This window comes from Triturus cristatus, chromosome 8, assembly GCF_964204655.1.
Source record: "Triturus cristatus chromosome 8, aTriCri1.1, whole genome shotgun sequence".
Taxonomy (NCBI): Eukaryota; Metazoa; Chordata; class Amphibia; order Caudata; family Salamandridae; genus Triturus; species Triturus cristatus.
Window position 1 is genome coordinate 724557913 of NC_140591.1, and position 17618 is coordinate 724575530.

General features: G+C 44.9%; 1 protein-coding gene across 2 annotated transcripts in view; it reads right to left on the reverse strand.

Annotated features, from left to right (window-relative positions):
* Nucleotides 1–12329: 12329 nt before the first annotated feature.
* Nucleotides 12330–17618, reverse strand: part of GPC6 (glypican 6) — a 3429025-nt gene continuing 3423736 nt past the window's right edge. For both annotated transcript variants that reach the window (XM_085622132.1, XM_085622131.1), the window contains one exon: nt 12330–15734. In XM_085622132.1, the coding sequence (XP_085478258.1) occupies nt 15526–15734 (209 nt within the window). In that variant the 3' untranslated portion in view covers nt 12330–15525. The remainder of the gene's footprint in view (nt 15735–17618) is intronic.

Consider the following 17618-nt stretch of genomic DNA (forward strand, 5'->3'; position numbering starts at 1 on the left):
CTAGGCACATTGCAAAACAAGCATTTGCAGTGCAATAGGTCTCGCATTTGGGAGAGTTAGAGTTATTGGCATTGTAAATGATAATGGGGCATATTCACAAGGAGCTATCGCCGAGTTAATGGCACTTTATCGCAGCCAAACTCGTGATAAAGTTACCGCCCCATTCGCAAGCCGGTGCTAACAGCCCATATCACCAGTTTTCAGGCGATAGCATCCTCAAAAAACATCTCCACAGATGACCCCGGCAACTATCGCTAATGAGATGCAGAGTAGGCGTTCCGGTGCAGTAAGCCGCAACAACACCACTCCACAACATTCCCAACGACCAGCCAGATCGGCGATAAGATCACAAAACATGCGATAAGGCACGTTAGCAGCAGGAAATTAACACCTGCTCTGACTTGGTGCAAAGTCGGACAACAACCAGCACCAGACAAGGGAGCACAGCCCATAGCCAAACATGAAGAACAACACATGCCCCCGGGCAACTGAACTTGCAGCCCGGAGCCCTAATAGGGCAACAACACCCGCCGCCACAACCCCCAGGACCCCCCCCCGGCCACCCCGCCCCCCTCTTGGACCAACACTGAGGCAGCGCAGACAAAGACATCGACCTGCTGAAAATGCACCAACCTCACAGACCCAACACCAGAGAATGTCATTGCCCACCGCAGGCTCAAAAGGACAAGCATCCTACTCATCCTGACCACCATTGCCCACAGGCCGACGGTACCAACACAGCGGACAACCACCATCCCTCCGCAGACAAAGCTGCTGGCTGTGCTGCACCTGTTGGCCTCTGGGACCTGCCAACCAACAACCACTAGAGTCGGAGGACTCTCACAGCCAGCCCAATCCAAGCACCCCACAACTGTCTTGGATGCCATCATCAGCTTGGTACCACACTACCTAGCCTTCCCCCACACTGTGCAAGAACAGCTGGAGACCAAGCAAGGCATCAACGCCATAGCTGGCTTCCCTCATGTGTCAGGGGGCAATTGAATGCACACATGTCCTACTTGTGCCCCATGGTGACACTGCCAACAATATCCGCTACCAAAAGCACACACATACCATCAATGTGCTGGCAATAGTGTACCACCTGGGAATCTCCACCAACAACAACGCCAACCCCCCATTCCGAGTGCTTGAGTCCTACATCTTCCGACAGTCCATCATCACCCGGCGGTTCCTGGCTGGCACCTACGGAAATGCGCTGCTCATTGGCAAGTACCTAATGAACACGCCACACACCTCAACTCCACAATCATGCAACTCACAACACTGGGAATGCACATGTCACAAACTCACATACAACATGCCAAACAACATGTCCACCCACCAGACACAACAGCACAACATGCACATAAGCCATCAACTGCATGTCACCTCAGCTACATGATAGCAGATTGTGGGAAGAGGTGGGGACCAGGCATGTGCGAAGGAGGCAAATGACCGATGAATGAGAATGTACACAATGCCAAGTGTGGTGTGGAAGCGATGGCCAGACTGCAGTATGCAGACCACACACATATCCATGTTGACATACACCGCTGGTGTATGGAGTGCAATGGACAGTGGATGCAACCATGTCACCCCAGTCAGTGGGGAAGATCCCGGAAAAGTAGCTTGTTACGTCCCCCCCTGTAAGCGTGAGCGAAGTGGGCTGGCCCGGCATAGGCCAGGCCAGCGTAGGGGTGTGAATAAAAAGCACGTAGCTCTGGGCGTGGTCCTCTTCCGGAATGCCCAACGTCACTGCCAGGGCAGCGCCCCTCACCCCACCACGAGGTTGACGCCGTCGCCGTGAGCGGTGTTGCCTGCATTCCTGTGCGCCTGCTGCACCCCGGGCCTCAGGTCCCCGTACCAGTCCTGCCAGACCCTGCGCACCCAGGCCTCAATGCACACCTGCCGACACCGGCGAGTGTCACAGAGGGCCCACCATGTGCGAGTGCATGCTCCAAGCCCGAGTGCCGCAAATCTGGCAGCCTCCTCAGACCATCACAGCCTCCGCAACACAGGCCTGCAGAATCCCTTTTTGTTGACGTACTCCACCCGGATGCCCAGCGGACAAGTAGGTTGCACATTTGGAACTGAGTCTTGATTACACTATGGCAGAGAACATCAATTATGGCTGATTTTATCTCACTATACTCCCTTCGATGTGGTGTCACCAAGTCTGTGCATAGCATTCCATCCACACGTGTCCATGGGCCCATACAGACTACTGCCCTCAGGCCATGCTGCTTTCAAGTCGGTCCACATGTGGGACTGAGTCTTGATTAGTCAATGGCAGGGTACATATCATTGCACACAAGGAGAGGTGTGAGAGGAAGACGCGTGTCAGTCAGGAGGAAAAAAGGATCATCGTTACGGAGGTGATCGAACACTACCGACAACTGCCCTGGTGTCACTAACTCTGTACATCGCAAGACAACGGCACGTGGCTGTGGGCCCTTGCTGACTGCTGCCTCTGGTCTACACTGCGGGCGAGTAGGTAACACATTTAGGACAGAGTCTTGATCATACATTGTCTGAGTACACACATTAATGCAGCGTTTACATCACTGTACTCCCTTCGGTGTGGTGACACCAAGTCTGTGCCTGGCATCCCAACCACATGTGTCTGTGGGCCCTTGATGACTACGCCATCGGCCTACACTGCAGTCCAGCAGGCCTCGCGCCAACCCAATCCAGTCCATATCAGGCAGGACATGGCATAGTCGCGGACTGAACACCCGCTCTGCTCTGGTGCTTTTGCTTCCGTCAACCACAAGTCACCCCCAAATGCCATGCCAACATTGTGTGTTAGAGTTCCAGGAGGAGCTCGCTGAACTGCGTCTGGCCCACGCTGACTGCTGCCTCGGGCCTACACTGCGGTCGAGTAGGTCACACATTTCGAACTCAGTCTTGATTTATGTATGGCTGACTTGATGTCATTGTACAGGCCTCATCGCAGACTGCATCCCCTTTGAGCCCCGGTGCCACTAAGTCTGTTCCCCGAGACCCATGGACACTTTCTGGTTGAACTTTGGTGGCGACTGAGTCCATGGACTTGGGGTTGTCATCACCATCATGTCGGTGATACTGACTTTGTGGCAAAAACGATGCCTTGGCATTCCACTCCTCCATTTGCTTCTTCTGTACAGCTTCCAACCTCTGCATCATGCCCTGGAGGACACCTTCCACTGTCCCCCGCAACCCTCTGCCACATTCACCTCGGACACCGATGAGGACCCGCTCAGCTCGCATGGCCCATCTCACTGCACCGCAACTCACCCTCCCGTGGCAGGGTGCCTGTGCCGGCCGCAGTGCATCCGGGGCCACTAACTCTGTGCAGCTCAAGTCAAGGACCCTGTCTTCTGAGATATTGGATGGCCTCTGAGACGATGGCCTTGGGATCATCGACGCCATGTGTCTGTGGCCTTGCGCTGTCCTCTGCCTCCAGCCTCAACTGTGTTACACCAGGGCTCACACATCAAATCGACTCCTGAGCGGCCCGGATGATGCATCACCGCAGGAGGCACATGCCACCACCACCAGGTCCACATCCAACCACCAACTGCAATAGTCGAAACAGTCATACTGGCAGACTAACTAAGATGCTCACACCTGTGGTGGATGACATCATCTGCCTGATACCCTGCTTGGCACTCCAGGTGCCCCAACCTCAGTGCACTGCAACTCACGGACACTTCTGTTTGCATATTGGGTGACCTCTGTACTTGCTCGGGCTAACTCCATGAGGCTCCGCTGTTGTCTCTGTTATGCTGGTGTTTTCTGTTTCCGTTTTACTGCTGTTCACTGTTCAAGTTTTTGCCAGCACCAACAACTCCTTGCGGGCTGCCTTACACTCACCCTACACACATCCAGCACAGGCGTCACTGTACATGTGGTCCTGCCAATAAATGGGCCGAGCGCACGTGCCTGTGGTCTGCTCCATGAACTATCTGCGTGAGTCCTTTTGTTCATAATGTATGCATGAGGGCCCGAGCCCGACAACATTACATTGTGTTGTGTAAAGCGAATGCCAACATATCACCGCAGGCAGCGTGTTAGACCTTGGACATGTAGCATTAATGTCACCCACTCAATACGTTAGAGGAGTGTACTGGGCCGTCGTATGCAGGTCAGGCGTGGGTGTGTGAATGATAATTGCGTGCTCTGGGCGTGGTTCAGTACTGTAAATGTGCACATGCATGTGTCTCTGTCGCAGTGTGGATCTCCTTGGTGTGGTGTAGGTGGTCCCTGAGGGGAATTAGACAACTACGCATGTGGTCTAGTTCGTGTTCCATGGGTTTAGGCGTCACCCGCTCCTGTTTGGCCACCTCCTTTTGTCATTCTGACACCTGGCATTGGGATGCGATGTGTGCCTAGGTGACATGTTGGGAGCCAGCCGTGATGGCGGGTGCTTCCTGCTGTGTGGTCTGTGCAGGGGCTGGGGTCTCTCTCCTCTGTGTGACTTGGCTGCCCTGCTCCTGGGGGTGAGTTGCCTAAGATGTCCATGGGCTGTTGTAGGGTGTTGGTGCCGATGGTAGGGTGGTCCTCTCCAGCATCACTGATGGGTAGTCTGGTCTGCTCTGCTGGAGGTGTTGTATGTCCCTCTGCAATGTGAAGGGGAGATGCATGTTGACATTGTGTTGACAGGTATGTTGGCGCATTGTCCTTGTTTACATGCAGACTCTATGACTCTGTACATTGTGACTGTTTGAGAGGTGCTGGATTTTGATGCGGGACAGTGGACATTTGGACTACATGACAGATGTGGGTTTGTACGCGTACATTTCCTTCTCACAGTTTCCTGCTCTGTTAGATGTGGTTGGCGTGTTTCAGCACATGAGCGCACCCAGTTGTTTCCTCTCTTCTGCAGTGTTGGTGTTGCACTTTGTGCCACATTGTGGTCAATGTGGATGTGCTGTTATTGCTATGTGTGTGTGCTGCTGTGTGCCACGTGGAGGAGGGACATGTTACAGGGTCATTCTGGGTGTGCAGTGTGCTACACATCATTGTGCATGTGTGCCATTGTGCCCATCTCCCCCTGTCCCCCCAGTCCCTGGTTATTACTCACCCTGTTGATGCTGTGTCAGGTCCTCTCGGGCTGTGTCCTAACTCCCACCTCCTTGCACAGCATCTCCACACTGATGACTGTAGCCTCAGTTTCCTCCAGCTCCACCTGTGGCGCAGGACTCCCACCTCCTGTTGCCGTTGCTGCCTTCCTGTTGGCAGCGGGTTTGTGCTTGGTTTGGCTTTTCACATCATGCCAGTGCCTCTTGTCCTCCTCCATTGACCTCCTCGACACTCTGACTGCATTCACTGTGGTATAATTGTGTGTCAGTTGATGGTAATGTTCTGTCAGCTCCGTGATGCTGATCTGCTTTTCCTGTGGACTGCACCCCGTCTTCCTCTCATTTTTCTCCCAGACCCCATTGTTCCTTGCTGGTGGCTTGTGGGGCTTGTGGGGTTCACATTGTTCTCTGCACTCGGTCCGGGTGCATCCATGGTGCTACGCTGTTACTTTTTATCTCCCTTTCATTTCCGTATGAATGGTGCATTTTCCCACATGACGCATGGGAATTGCAGGCCTGTGGCTGGTTTTCGCTGGTTTTAGTGTCGCGATTGGCATCATCGCAACTTTTTGGGCTTTGGTGTTTCGTGTTTTTGCGGCGTTGCGTTGACTTTATCACAAACATTTGACGTGTTATCGTGGGTCTATCGCATGGTGCCGCAGTATTGAGAATACCACGTTGACAAGGTGTTATTTCCCACGATAGACTGCGATGTGAGTAGTTGTGTTAAGCTACTTTTGCGGTAGTTATCACAGGTTCTTGAGAATATCCCCCAATGTCTTTTATCTATGTGTCTGCCTTGGGCACACAGAGCAGCCCAGGGGGGTCCATTTCTTATACCAGAAATGCTTGTGTGCTTGGCCTAAGCTCCACTGAAAATCCCATAAGCCATCTACACCTGTCAAAAACTGAAAAATGCAAGGTGTACAAAAAAAACGAGCAGCAAAAGAAAAGCTTTGCAAGATCTAATTGGCTTTTAAAGAAGATTGAGAATGCGCACTTTCTGACAAATCATTGGATCGGGTAATATAATATAAGTGTGCACATGCTCTGCTTTCTAGAAAGAATAACTATTCAGAAAATTCATTTGTAAATGAGCTATGACTTGCAATCCATTTGTTTTTGCATGCCTATGTGTAAGTTCACATGCATACCGCTCATCTTAGCCACTGCCATATAACAAGACTTGGCAAACAGCAAATGCACCCTTGGTGACAGGCTTGTACTTAGAGACTGATCAGTCTGTATCAATTGCCTTGGACTAAACCAGTCCAGTATAATGACAAGGGATGAACCAGTCTCAGAAGTGATTTAATATCCCTGGGGCCGAGGGAGAAAATAACACAAGTTTGTTGTATATATGGTTTGTTGCAAATATTGTGAAGATAAAGATGTCAGTCAAAAGGAATGAGTCTTTTGTATCATAGTGCTGTGATACATGAAAGGCACTTGACATACCCTATAAATAGAAAGCAAATGCTAACTTTTGCAAGGTTTGTACCCCAAGACACAGAACTGACCCGTGGATGTGCTGTCAGTGGTACTTCTCGCTCCACACCCCGGGAATTAGACCGCAAGTCGCAGGTCCACTTCTTGGCCTCCGTACCAGCTTGAGGCCCTGGTGTGAGTGCAGCTCCGATGAAGTATGATAGGACAGCGCGTCAAGAATACGACATGAAGAGGTGGCTGGGTGTTCTTAGGCATGCGCACTCGCACACGTTCTCATAATATTTTCAGTTAGTATAGTTAGAGGTGGCTTGGAATATGAGAACTTTTGTCTCGCTGAATGCTGCACCACACCTCCCAATGCACTTTACACCAGAGCAAATATTATCCATTTTTGGGACCACGAGACACCCCTTCCCCAGAGATAAGAACACTGAATTGGCAGGAGTTCCACTTTTGTTCCACTCTTGTGGAAACGGCATTACCCATCCACTCCTTCAATCATTCAGGCAGTATCCAAGCATTCCTGTAATCACCCAGACATTACACCTGCACTCATGCAATCACCCAGGCATTACACATGCACTCCTTCCATCACTCAGGCAGTTCCCACGCACTCTTTCAATCACCCAGGTACTAAACATGCACTTATGCAATCACCCAGGCATTACTCCTGCACTCATGAAATCACCCAAGCATTACCCATGCACTCCTTCAATCACTCAGGCAGTACCCATGCACTCCTCCAATCACCCAGACATTACTCCTGCACTGATGCAATCACCCAGATATAATCCATGCACTCCTTCAATCATTTAGGCAGTACACATGCACTCCTCCAATCACCCATACATTACCCCTTCACTCATGCAATCACCCAGGCATTACCCATGCACTCATGCAATCACCCAGGCAGTACCCATGCGCTCTTCCAATTACCCAGGCACTACCCAGGCACTCAAGGAATTACCCAGGCATTACCCATGCACTCCTTCAATCACTTAGGCAGTACCCATGCACTCCTCCAATCACCCAGGCACTACCCATGCAGTCTTGCAATCCCCCAGGCATTACTCATGCACTCCTTCAATCTCTCAGGCATTACTTATGCACTCCTTCAATCACTGAGGCAGTACCCATGCACTCCTCTAATAACCCAGACATTACTCCTCCACTTATCCAATTACCTAGGCACTACTCATGCACTTTTTCAATCACTCAGGCAGTACCCATGCACTCCTCCAATCACCTAGGCACTACCCATGCACTCATGCAATCATCCAGGCATTACCCATCTACTCCTCCAATCATTCACGCAGTACCCATGCACTTCTCCAGTCACCCAGACAGTACCTATGCACTTTTGTAATCACACAGACATTATCCTTGCACGTATGTAATCACCAAGACACTACCAATGCACTACTCCAATCACTTAAACACTACCCATGCATTTTTGCAATCACCCAAACATTACCCCTACACTCATGCAATCATGCGGGCACTACCCATTCACTCCTTCAATCACCCAGGCAGTACCCATGCACTTCTCCAATCACCCAGACAGTACCTATGCACTTTTGCAATCACCCAGACATTATCCTTACACTTCACCCAGACACTACCAATGCACTACTCCAATCACCCAGACACTACCCATGCATTTATGCAATCACCCAGACATTACCCCTACACTCATACAATCACGCAGGCACTGCCCATGCACTCCTTCAATCACTCAGGCAGTACCCATGCACTTCTCCAATCACCCAGATGGTACCTATGCACTTTTGCAATCACCCAGACATTATCCTTACACTTATGCAATCACCCAGACACTACCAATGCACTACTCCAATCACCCAGACACTACCCATGCATTTATGCAATCTGTCAGACATTACCCCCACATTCATGCAATCACGCAGGTACTACCCATGCACTTCTTCAATCACCCAGGCACTACCCATGCACTCCTCCAATCACCCAGACATTACAACTGCACTCCTCTAATCACCCAGGCACTACCAATGAACTTCTTCAATCTCTTAGGCAGTTCCATACACTCTTCCAATCACCCAGGAACTACCCATGCACTCATGCAATCACCCAGGCATTACCCATGGGGTTTATTTGGTCTTATGAAAATTGTACTCTGTTTATTATTACAATATTGAATTTTGTGTCACTTTCAGCCTTGAGAAAGTCGTAGGCTTAATGCCATTAGCGATGAAACGCGTTGGCACAAGGAATTGGAAGAATTTTGGAAATTAATTAAGAAGAAGAACAAGAAAATAATATATCTATTTGCATTACTTTCTGATGAATATTCTTAATTATTTTTGGTGACGTTTGCTCCGACAAATTGTGAATGTTGTAATCAATCCTATGATTGAAACTTGGAGGGGTTAGGGTGTCTTCTCTCCTTTTTCTGGATGCACCGTATTATTTTGTTTCTCAATAATATTTAGTGTGAATACTATATGTGCGCTTCTTATACCCTTTACACCCTGACTACTTTGACTAATAACAGGGGTACCCCAGCGCATAGTGTTCCCTAGTGTATGTAGGTGTTTAACTGTATTCTAAGTGTCTTTTAGCATAGCGTTGGCTCTAGGACTCATTAGTCAGAGTCAGTTACCACCAGTACCCATCTGAAAAAGTTGAGGGTACAGGATGATTTTGCAACAAAGACTCTTTCTCCTCCTCTGTTTGTTCTTTCTGCACATCTTCCTTCTTCCGGCACTTTTCTTTGTCTTTGAGCTTCTTTCTGCATTTCTTTTTCTTCTCTCTGTGTGTTTTTCTTCTTTTTTCACATGTCCTATCTCTGTAGGCATAGTTAGAAATTAGCATTTAAAAAACCTTTGACATTCACTTAAAAAACCATAGGTTTCAGCAGGCATGTTATAGTTAGGAATTAGCATTTAAAAAACCTTAGATATTCACAGAAAAAAACATAGGTTTCAGGGGTGTTATAGTTAGCTGGACATTTCACTCGTACAAAACCAAAGAAATTCCCCTGTTATAGCTAGTTCAGCTAACTATAACTCGCGCCCCCGCAATGCACTGCTGATGACGTCACATATTACATCACTCATGACATGGTCAGTGACATCACTGATGACATCACTGATGACATCTCAAAGGACATCACTGATGACATCACCGATGACATCATCCATGTGATAATTTGATGCATCTTCTCACACCCTAATATAACCTTTGATAAACCCACTCTAAATTACAGACTGCCTTTCTCAAAACCATAGACATTCCAACACCAATAACTACATACCCACTTACTGATTCTTAGGTCTACACACCCATCCACTCACTCATCCGTACAGTCACTCATACTTATAGTCACTCAGTATAGGACTATCATATATAGTCATACACCTATATAGACACTCACACACCGCCACTCATCCACAGAGGTACTCATACACCTACTCAGTCATGCAAATAATTAATCACACTGCCATTTACTCACCTATACTAGCACATTCTTACACTCTTATACAATCAATGATACACGCACACACTCATCCATACAGCCACTCTCACAATAACACACTCTCACTTATAGCCATTTATGTACTCCAACCCACATATATACTGCCTTTCACATATGTAGCTACTCACACATGTACCACTGAAATATACATTCACTCACTAACACAACCATACACACACTCACCCACCCATACAGTCCATCACAGATGCACTCTTGAAACCATGCACCCAGTGAATCACCCGGTCACACATCTATGCACAGAGTCACACACACCCCACCCACACAAACACTCAGGCACCCATACAGATACTCAGACAACCAATCTATAACCCATATAGACACTCATGTAGCTATTTGCAAACCCATGCAGCCGTTTACACACCAACAGACAGACGGATACAGACATTCACACAGTTTAGTCACTAACCCATGCATTCAGTAAGATATGTTTAATCACTCACTTATAGAGTCAGTCACGCACCAACAAAATCATCCATTCACAAACCTATACACCCACTCATACTTCAATATGCCTTTCCCTATATATAATAAACATACTTAAACTTTACAGAAACACACAGACACTGGATAAGTCATCAGTGATGTCATTTGAGATGTCATCAGTGATGTCACTGACCATGTCATGAGTGATGTAACATGTGATGTCATCAGCAGTGCATTGCGGGGGCGCAAGTTATAGTTAGCTGAACTAACTATAACATGGGAATTTCTATGATTTTGTACGAGTGAAATGTCCAGCTAACTATAACACCCCTGAAACATGTTTTTTTTTCTGTGAATTTATATATATATATATATATATATATATATATATTACCCTTACCATTTCCATCCTTAAACACTAAAATTACCCTTACCGCCCTTCACTACTACCTACCCCAAAATGCTGAAATTACCCTTACCATCCTTTAGAACTATCCACCCCATAACCCTAAAATTACCCTTCCCACTCTTTACTACTACTCACCCAAAACCCTGAAAATACCCTTACCACCCATGCCACTACATACCCCTATTCCCTAAATTTACCCATAACGCCCTTTACCACCACCCACCCCTAAACCCTAAAATTACCGTTACCACCTTTACCACTCGTAACGTATCATCCGTGGTACAGGCAGGCACGGTAAACGCACACAAATTTACCTGTGTGGTAAAGGCATGCATGGTAAATGCTTCGTGGTAAAGGCAATGTTGTTAAGGCTGTTTCCGTTCAAGCCATCATCTAAAAGAACATGTTCCATAATGCATATTAATATACAAACAATAGCAATGCAAGAATAAGACTCATAAGCATTGATGCCTTTAAGCTATTTGCCAAAAATTATAAAACCAGTTTATATTTTATCACAGCATAGCGCATCTTCATTTTTTAACGGCAGTTAAGAATCAAACAGCAGTAGTTAAGTATTCTGGGATTCAAAACTGACCTTAATTGCTTTTAGCAATATTTATAAAATCACTAACAACATTCAGGCACAAAAAGTCTAAATTAAATACTTCATGTACATAAAGTTTTCTTTTTATAATTGCAGAAAACGTTAATTTGGATTTAAAAAAATCAAGTTCCTGTCCTTTCTGCTGCTAGTGTGTGTTTCTGGTAAGCAAAGTGTGTTTAAATGCAGTGTGTTTAAGACTGCAATACCACCTCCTGTCTACAGGGGCAGAGCTGAGCAGAAATATAAACACACTCGATGAAACACAAGTCCCCACAAGGCAATTTTTTAAAAAGTTGTAAAATTGACACAGATGGTCCTGAAGTCATTTTTTTCATCATTTAGAAGACATTGCCTTGTTGGGACCCGAGGTCAGGTCCCCACAGTGCTATCAAGGCCCCACAGCGTGAGTTTGTTATTACACCCAAGGTCCCACAAGTATAGTAAAACGAACACACACACTCATGCACACTTTCTCTCTCGCTCTCTTTTTCTCTCTCTCTCACTTAAAATTCTGATTTTCTACGCAGACCAATTATTCCTCTGTCAATTTAAGGCAATGTGCCATGCTTGAAATGACATGAAGAATGGTTTATGGAGTGCAGCTAAAACCTAATATGCCTCAGAACTTTACACTTTAATAATGAGCTATGTGATCAAAACCTGCTGAAGTGTTCCAGTAGGGTGTCTTCAATTAACATTTATCAAAACCACCATGAGCTGCACTGATCATTTCTTGGTGGGAAACACAGTTTGTTAAACAGTTTGTTAAAACAGTCCTTTTTGAATTTCACCAAAATACGTCAAAAGAAGTTACTTAAAAAAAATAAGTTTTCCAAGAGTTAAGACGTTAAAAGCATCAAAGTTTATTAAAAAGTGCTGTGTCTCTTTTGCTCGCTATTACAGAGCAGTTCCAAGCAGCCACCGAATACTTTGTGGGTGTTTCTGTGAAGGCTCGAGTGCACTATTCATACTGCTGTGCTCGCTGTCTGATGCCAACATTAAACAGAGAAATAAGTTGTTCATTTTCAAAAAGAGACTGAAACTAGGCCAACTAGTCATCAACTTGTTCATGGCTGCCTCTTCAACCAGGCATCTGCACTTAGAAGTCAGGACTCTGGAATTCAACAGACTGGAAAATCATGACATGAGAACCATTTATCCATATTGGATGACCTAGATTAAATATGCTAATTACATTCATTTTGTTACATAGGCCATGGCCTCTTCCCGGAATCCACCATCTGGCCAATGGAAAATCAAGCATAACTTTTAATTTGAATACTTTAAAATAGTTTCTGATCCAAGGTGGAGTGGATCTCCTCGAGGTGACATTTTTGATAGTGTGCAGTGCACCCTTCTTCAAAACAGTCCTGCGCACACTGCTCCTTACAGAAAACTGAACCCAAAGATACACAATATAACAGAACAAAAATACATCTATGAAGGTGATGAAAGTGATACTAATCACAGTGAGATTGTGGGGTGTTTAGGATAAAATGTAATCATATGATACCTTTAGTGACATTAATCTTCACTTTAGAGTTAGTGGTGTCTTGTCGAAGACTAGGAAATCGAGGTATCTTACGTATGTCTTGACAGTGATTTCTCTTAGGAGCTGAATATTATTCAGTGGACTTTTGTAATATTTTGTGACTGCAAAATAAAGTGCCCAGTGCCTTGTGAATCCAACGTTGCATGCTCATTATATTTTCATTAGGCAAACTAAAGAAATGTACGTAACTACGTCAGAGTGCTTCATGTTGGCTCCTAGCCCTCTGCTTCCCTAGACTAACACTTGCACCTATGGGATGACTGTCATTACTTGAAACTTTTCACAAGATGAAGAAGTTGGAACTTCAATTTTTGCTGCCCGCAGAAAATTTAATAGGCCTGCTATTATTTTTGACAGAGTCTGCACCCCCGCCTGTGGCGTAGACTGGGGGGTCACGGGCCCTTGTGCAATAACTGAAACTAGCCCCCCCCAAGCCGGGTTTTAAAATACTGCTATACAAAGTTCACCACTCCCCAGGGCGCTGGTGTCACTACACCTGCCACACTAATGACATTTACGAGTCTTAAAATTCCTCATTCAGCTCGTCTTTCCTTCTAAACTCTCTTTCTTCACTCTACTCTGCTCTATTCTCCCCTCTTTATCCCTCGCTCTCTTTATCCCTGTCTCTCAACTCATCCTCCTCTCCTTCCTTCCTTCTCTCCTTATTTCTGGTTCCTTTTTCTTCCTTTTCCCTTGCCCACTTTGCTCATCCTTATCTTCTTTATCCTTCTCCCGCAACCTTCCTTCTTTCACCCAATCTGTCACCTTTTCCCAGCCCTCTTCCCGTTCTTTCTTCCTCTCCTTTTCTTTCATTCTTTTCATCTCTCTTGTATTTGGCTCCCTTATCCTCTACTCCCTTGTACCCCGCCCCCTAAAAAGTAAACACAACCAAACCCCAGGAATACACTGTGTCTACAAAATAAAAATCAGAACAGACAACCTCTGAAATAACATCAGTTGGTGCAGGGCAGACTGGGCCAACAAACATCTCCAGGTCCCAGTACATTGCAGCGGCTGGACCAAAAGGTAGCCACGTCCCTGACCCAGCTCCTAAAAATCTGTTTCCAGAATTCTAAAAAGGAACACTGTTTAGTTAGAAAAATTAAAACGCTTCTTCAGAAAATTGACAGACAAATAGAAACACAAATATAGACCTTCAACTATATTCTTAAAAACCATCCACACAGTAGGCAGCAGACTTTAATAAAATCGATTTTCCCTGTGAATTCTAGAGCTCAATGGTCATTGAAGACTTCTATTTTTTCCAGAACAGCGGCATGAACAATGTAGTCCTGATTGCCAAAATAATACTCTCATAAATGTACGTCAACTGTTTACTTGCAATTTTAAATTAGAACTCTGTAACATCTATACATATATGTTTTGTAAATATCAATAATATATAAAAATAGATGAGAATACTACTATTACTAAAAAACTGAAATTAAATTCCATGAGTCTATTATAATTCATATATGTTGTATGATGTAGTTATTTATAACAGTGTTCCTTTGTAGTATAGACATCTCTTAACACAAAGGACACAGATGTTGGTAAACTCTATCTGATGAACTCTTCAATGATTTCGGTCAATTGTATTGAATTTTGGTAGCAAAATGATAATGGAACTAAATATTCAATTGCAAATCTTTTTCAAAGTCAAGTGTAATGTTGTTGCTGGAGACTGTTCGCCAGAATTCTTTGATGAAGAGAGGTCTGCAAGAGCTTACTGGACACCAGTATTCTGGCTGACAGTGGAAAACAAGTTACAACAATGATAAAAAAGGTTAACACCCTTAGTAAGACAGTGGCACCACTGAAACGTATATTGAACAATTTGTTTTCAAATGATGCTTTCTTTTTAGCTCAATGATAAACACATTTTTATTTAGGATGTCTTTGCTTTGGAAACCTTCAAAATCAATCAATCTATTGAAAATCTGTTGTAATCCATTGGTTGTGGTTTGGCCAGGCTTTCTAGATTGCCATCCAAAATTGAATAACTTTTTTTATTTTTTTTTACGGTAAATGGGTATGGAAGTCTCTGATGATGTGTCGATTGTACAGAGAGAATTGTTGCATCTACTTAAATGAGACTTTCCCTTGAAATGCAATCATTTTTTAATGTTGTCCTAAATGGAAAGATAATTCAGATTCTTTTCTTCATACTTTGAAATTACAAAGTGCAAGAACCCTATTGTATCTGCTTTATCATTGCACATGAAGAAGATTGATTCTCCTTTAACATATATCCAAAGAAGGACCTCTGAGTAAAGATGTTTGCAAATTTCTGAAGGAGTCAGGAAGCAGCATAGTCCAGTACATGGTACTCTTTGGGAGAAAAGAAATTGAAGCAGGTTGCGGTACCGCTCTCTTCTAGTAGAAAACTGTCAGCGTTTGGGAAACGGTCCTTTGCCCAAGAAAGTAAGAAAAAGGAAATTGGCTGTTCTCATAGCTAAAACCCAGTCTCTGATAGGAAATTTAAGATTATCTCCACAGTCTCTGCAGCAAGAGGATGATGAACACTCCAAACACCACAAGATATGATTGACTGTTCTGGGATGCGGAAGAATAGTAGTCATCCTCCCTCCTGTCTGGCTCCGCAGGGGCGGCTTCCGTGGGAACAAACTCAAATTCTGTAGGGCAGATGTCATCAGTGCAACCGCTTCCGCTTCCTGAGCCGCTAGTTTCATCACCTAGAATGGAGAGCAATACAACAAAATGTTTTAAAATGTGAACAAAGCTTGCATTCAAACACCGCTACATCTCTAACACAGATTAGGGTGAAAGAAACAGTATACTTGCATACATTTATGCTAGGGGTAAACAGGCTGGAGTCAGGCCTGCTATCAGCGGGACAATGATGGTGTGATTTTAATTCAAGTGGATTTTTTTGCCTGATTTCCCCCTACTTTGTTACCGATATTGGACTTAGTGGTGACTCTGGGGGTGTCAGGGTAATAGAAATGCTCCTCTTAACTGGTTTTAGATAATGACATGTCAATTGGTGTTCTGTGATAACTCCTGTATGTTTTCCTCAGGGTCCCAGCCAGAGATTTGAACTATGCTGATGAAACTCCACTAATTAATTGGGGTGAGTCACTCCTGATAGCAGCCCTGTTAGGATTACTCGGGTCACTCAGAATGAATCACTACGTTTACAAAAGCATGGGAAGTGTGGGAAGAATTAGGTTTGAATGCAATCAAACTTATTTTAACATTTAGGGGCCTCAATATAGGGTCACTATTGTGTGAGTCCAGCAACAGAGGTACTGATGCTGGAGGTACCTATAACTCTGGAGAGTAGAGTTAATGGGAATCACAAGTGGGACCCTGAGGGTCCCTTAAAATGAGAAATTACTGTGGGAATCAGTCATTTTGACTCCATTGCCTCTGGTAATTCCTAATTTCTAACTGAAGTGTAACCCAAACTGTTTCTGTTACCAGCACTGGCAGGCCTTCCGAATAAAATACAAATCCACAGAAATTACAACAGAACTTGTAATGACATGGGGCTAGACACTTTTGTTACCAGCCCATCAGATTTACCAAGAATCTTGTCATGAGGCCTTTGGTGGTGCAAAGATGAAGCCATGTAGGGAGAAATAAGAGAAATCAGATATAGCATAAAAAGGAATATATATATATATATATAATGCCAATATGTAGGTATAGCTTGGTCAGACTTTCATAGGAAAATCATTTTTTGGGAGAGACAATATTGAAGCAGCTTATGTTTTTTTTGTTTTGCTATTAAATTTGGCGCAGTGTAATGAATCTCCATAAAACATTCAAAAAATCCTCTCACCTTAGCTTCTTCCTGGAAAGTTTAGGGGTGATTCGTCAAGTGGGGGCCGAGAAAAAATAGTTTTTCCATGCCTTACCTTTAGGAATTTTAGGGAGAGTTTTAGAAAAAAATGCTGAACAGAATTACACCACATTTGGCAGAAAACTAGATCTTTACTTACAAAGAGTGCTTTTCATTAAGTGGTGTAAATCTGTTCAGTGTTTTTTGAGAAATCAATGCTCAAAAGTTAGGGATAAATTGGAGATGGTCCTGCAGGAGGCCCACGTTAGCCCAATTTTCCCCAATTTAAAAAAAACAAGAGGATTCTGATTTAACAAGAGGGCTTTATTCCCATCACACCCTTCAGTACTGATCCCATAGTAGTAAGCAATCTGATTGGTTGTCTGCTCGTGTTCTGAGTCCCCCCCAAATAAATAAGGTACAAGGGGTCAGGGTAGGGGCCAAAAAAATCATTAAAAAACAATTTTGTGCCACGGGCCACCTGTGCGGTCCTGTAGGTCTCTAGCAGGATCCAGTTCAGGCTCCTGTGTGGTCCTGCGGAAGTACCGTGGAACCCTGAAAATAAAGTAACCAAAAAATTTAAAACGTGGGATAGGGTTGTTGGGGCGCTTCAGTGACTGCTTGGGGTTATTTGACTGGTTTCACCCTTGTGGCTGAAATTCATTTCAGCATTCGATCTATTACTTTTATGCATGATTCAGTAGGACACCGTAAGTATGCCCAGACATGTGTTCCATGCACACTGTGGTACTGGAAGCAATCTATACCCAAC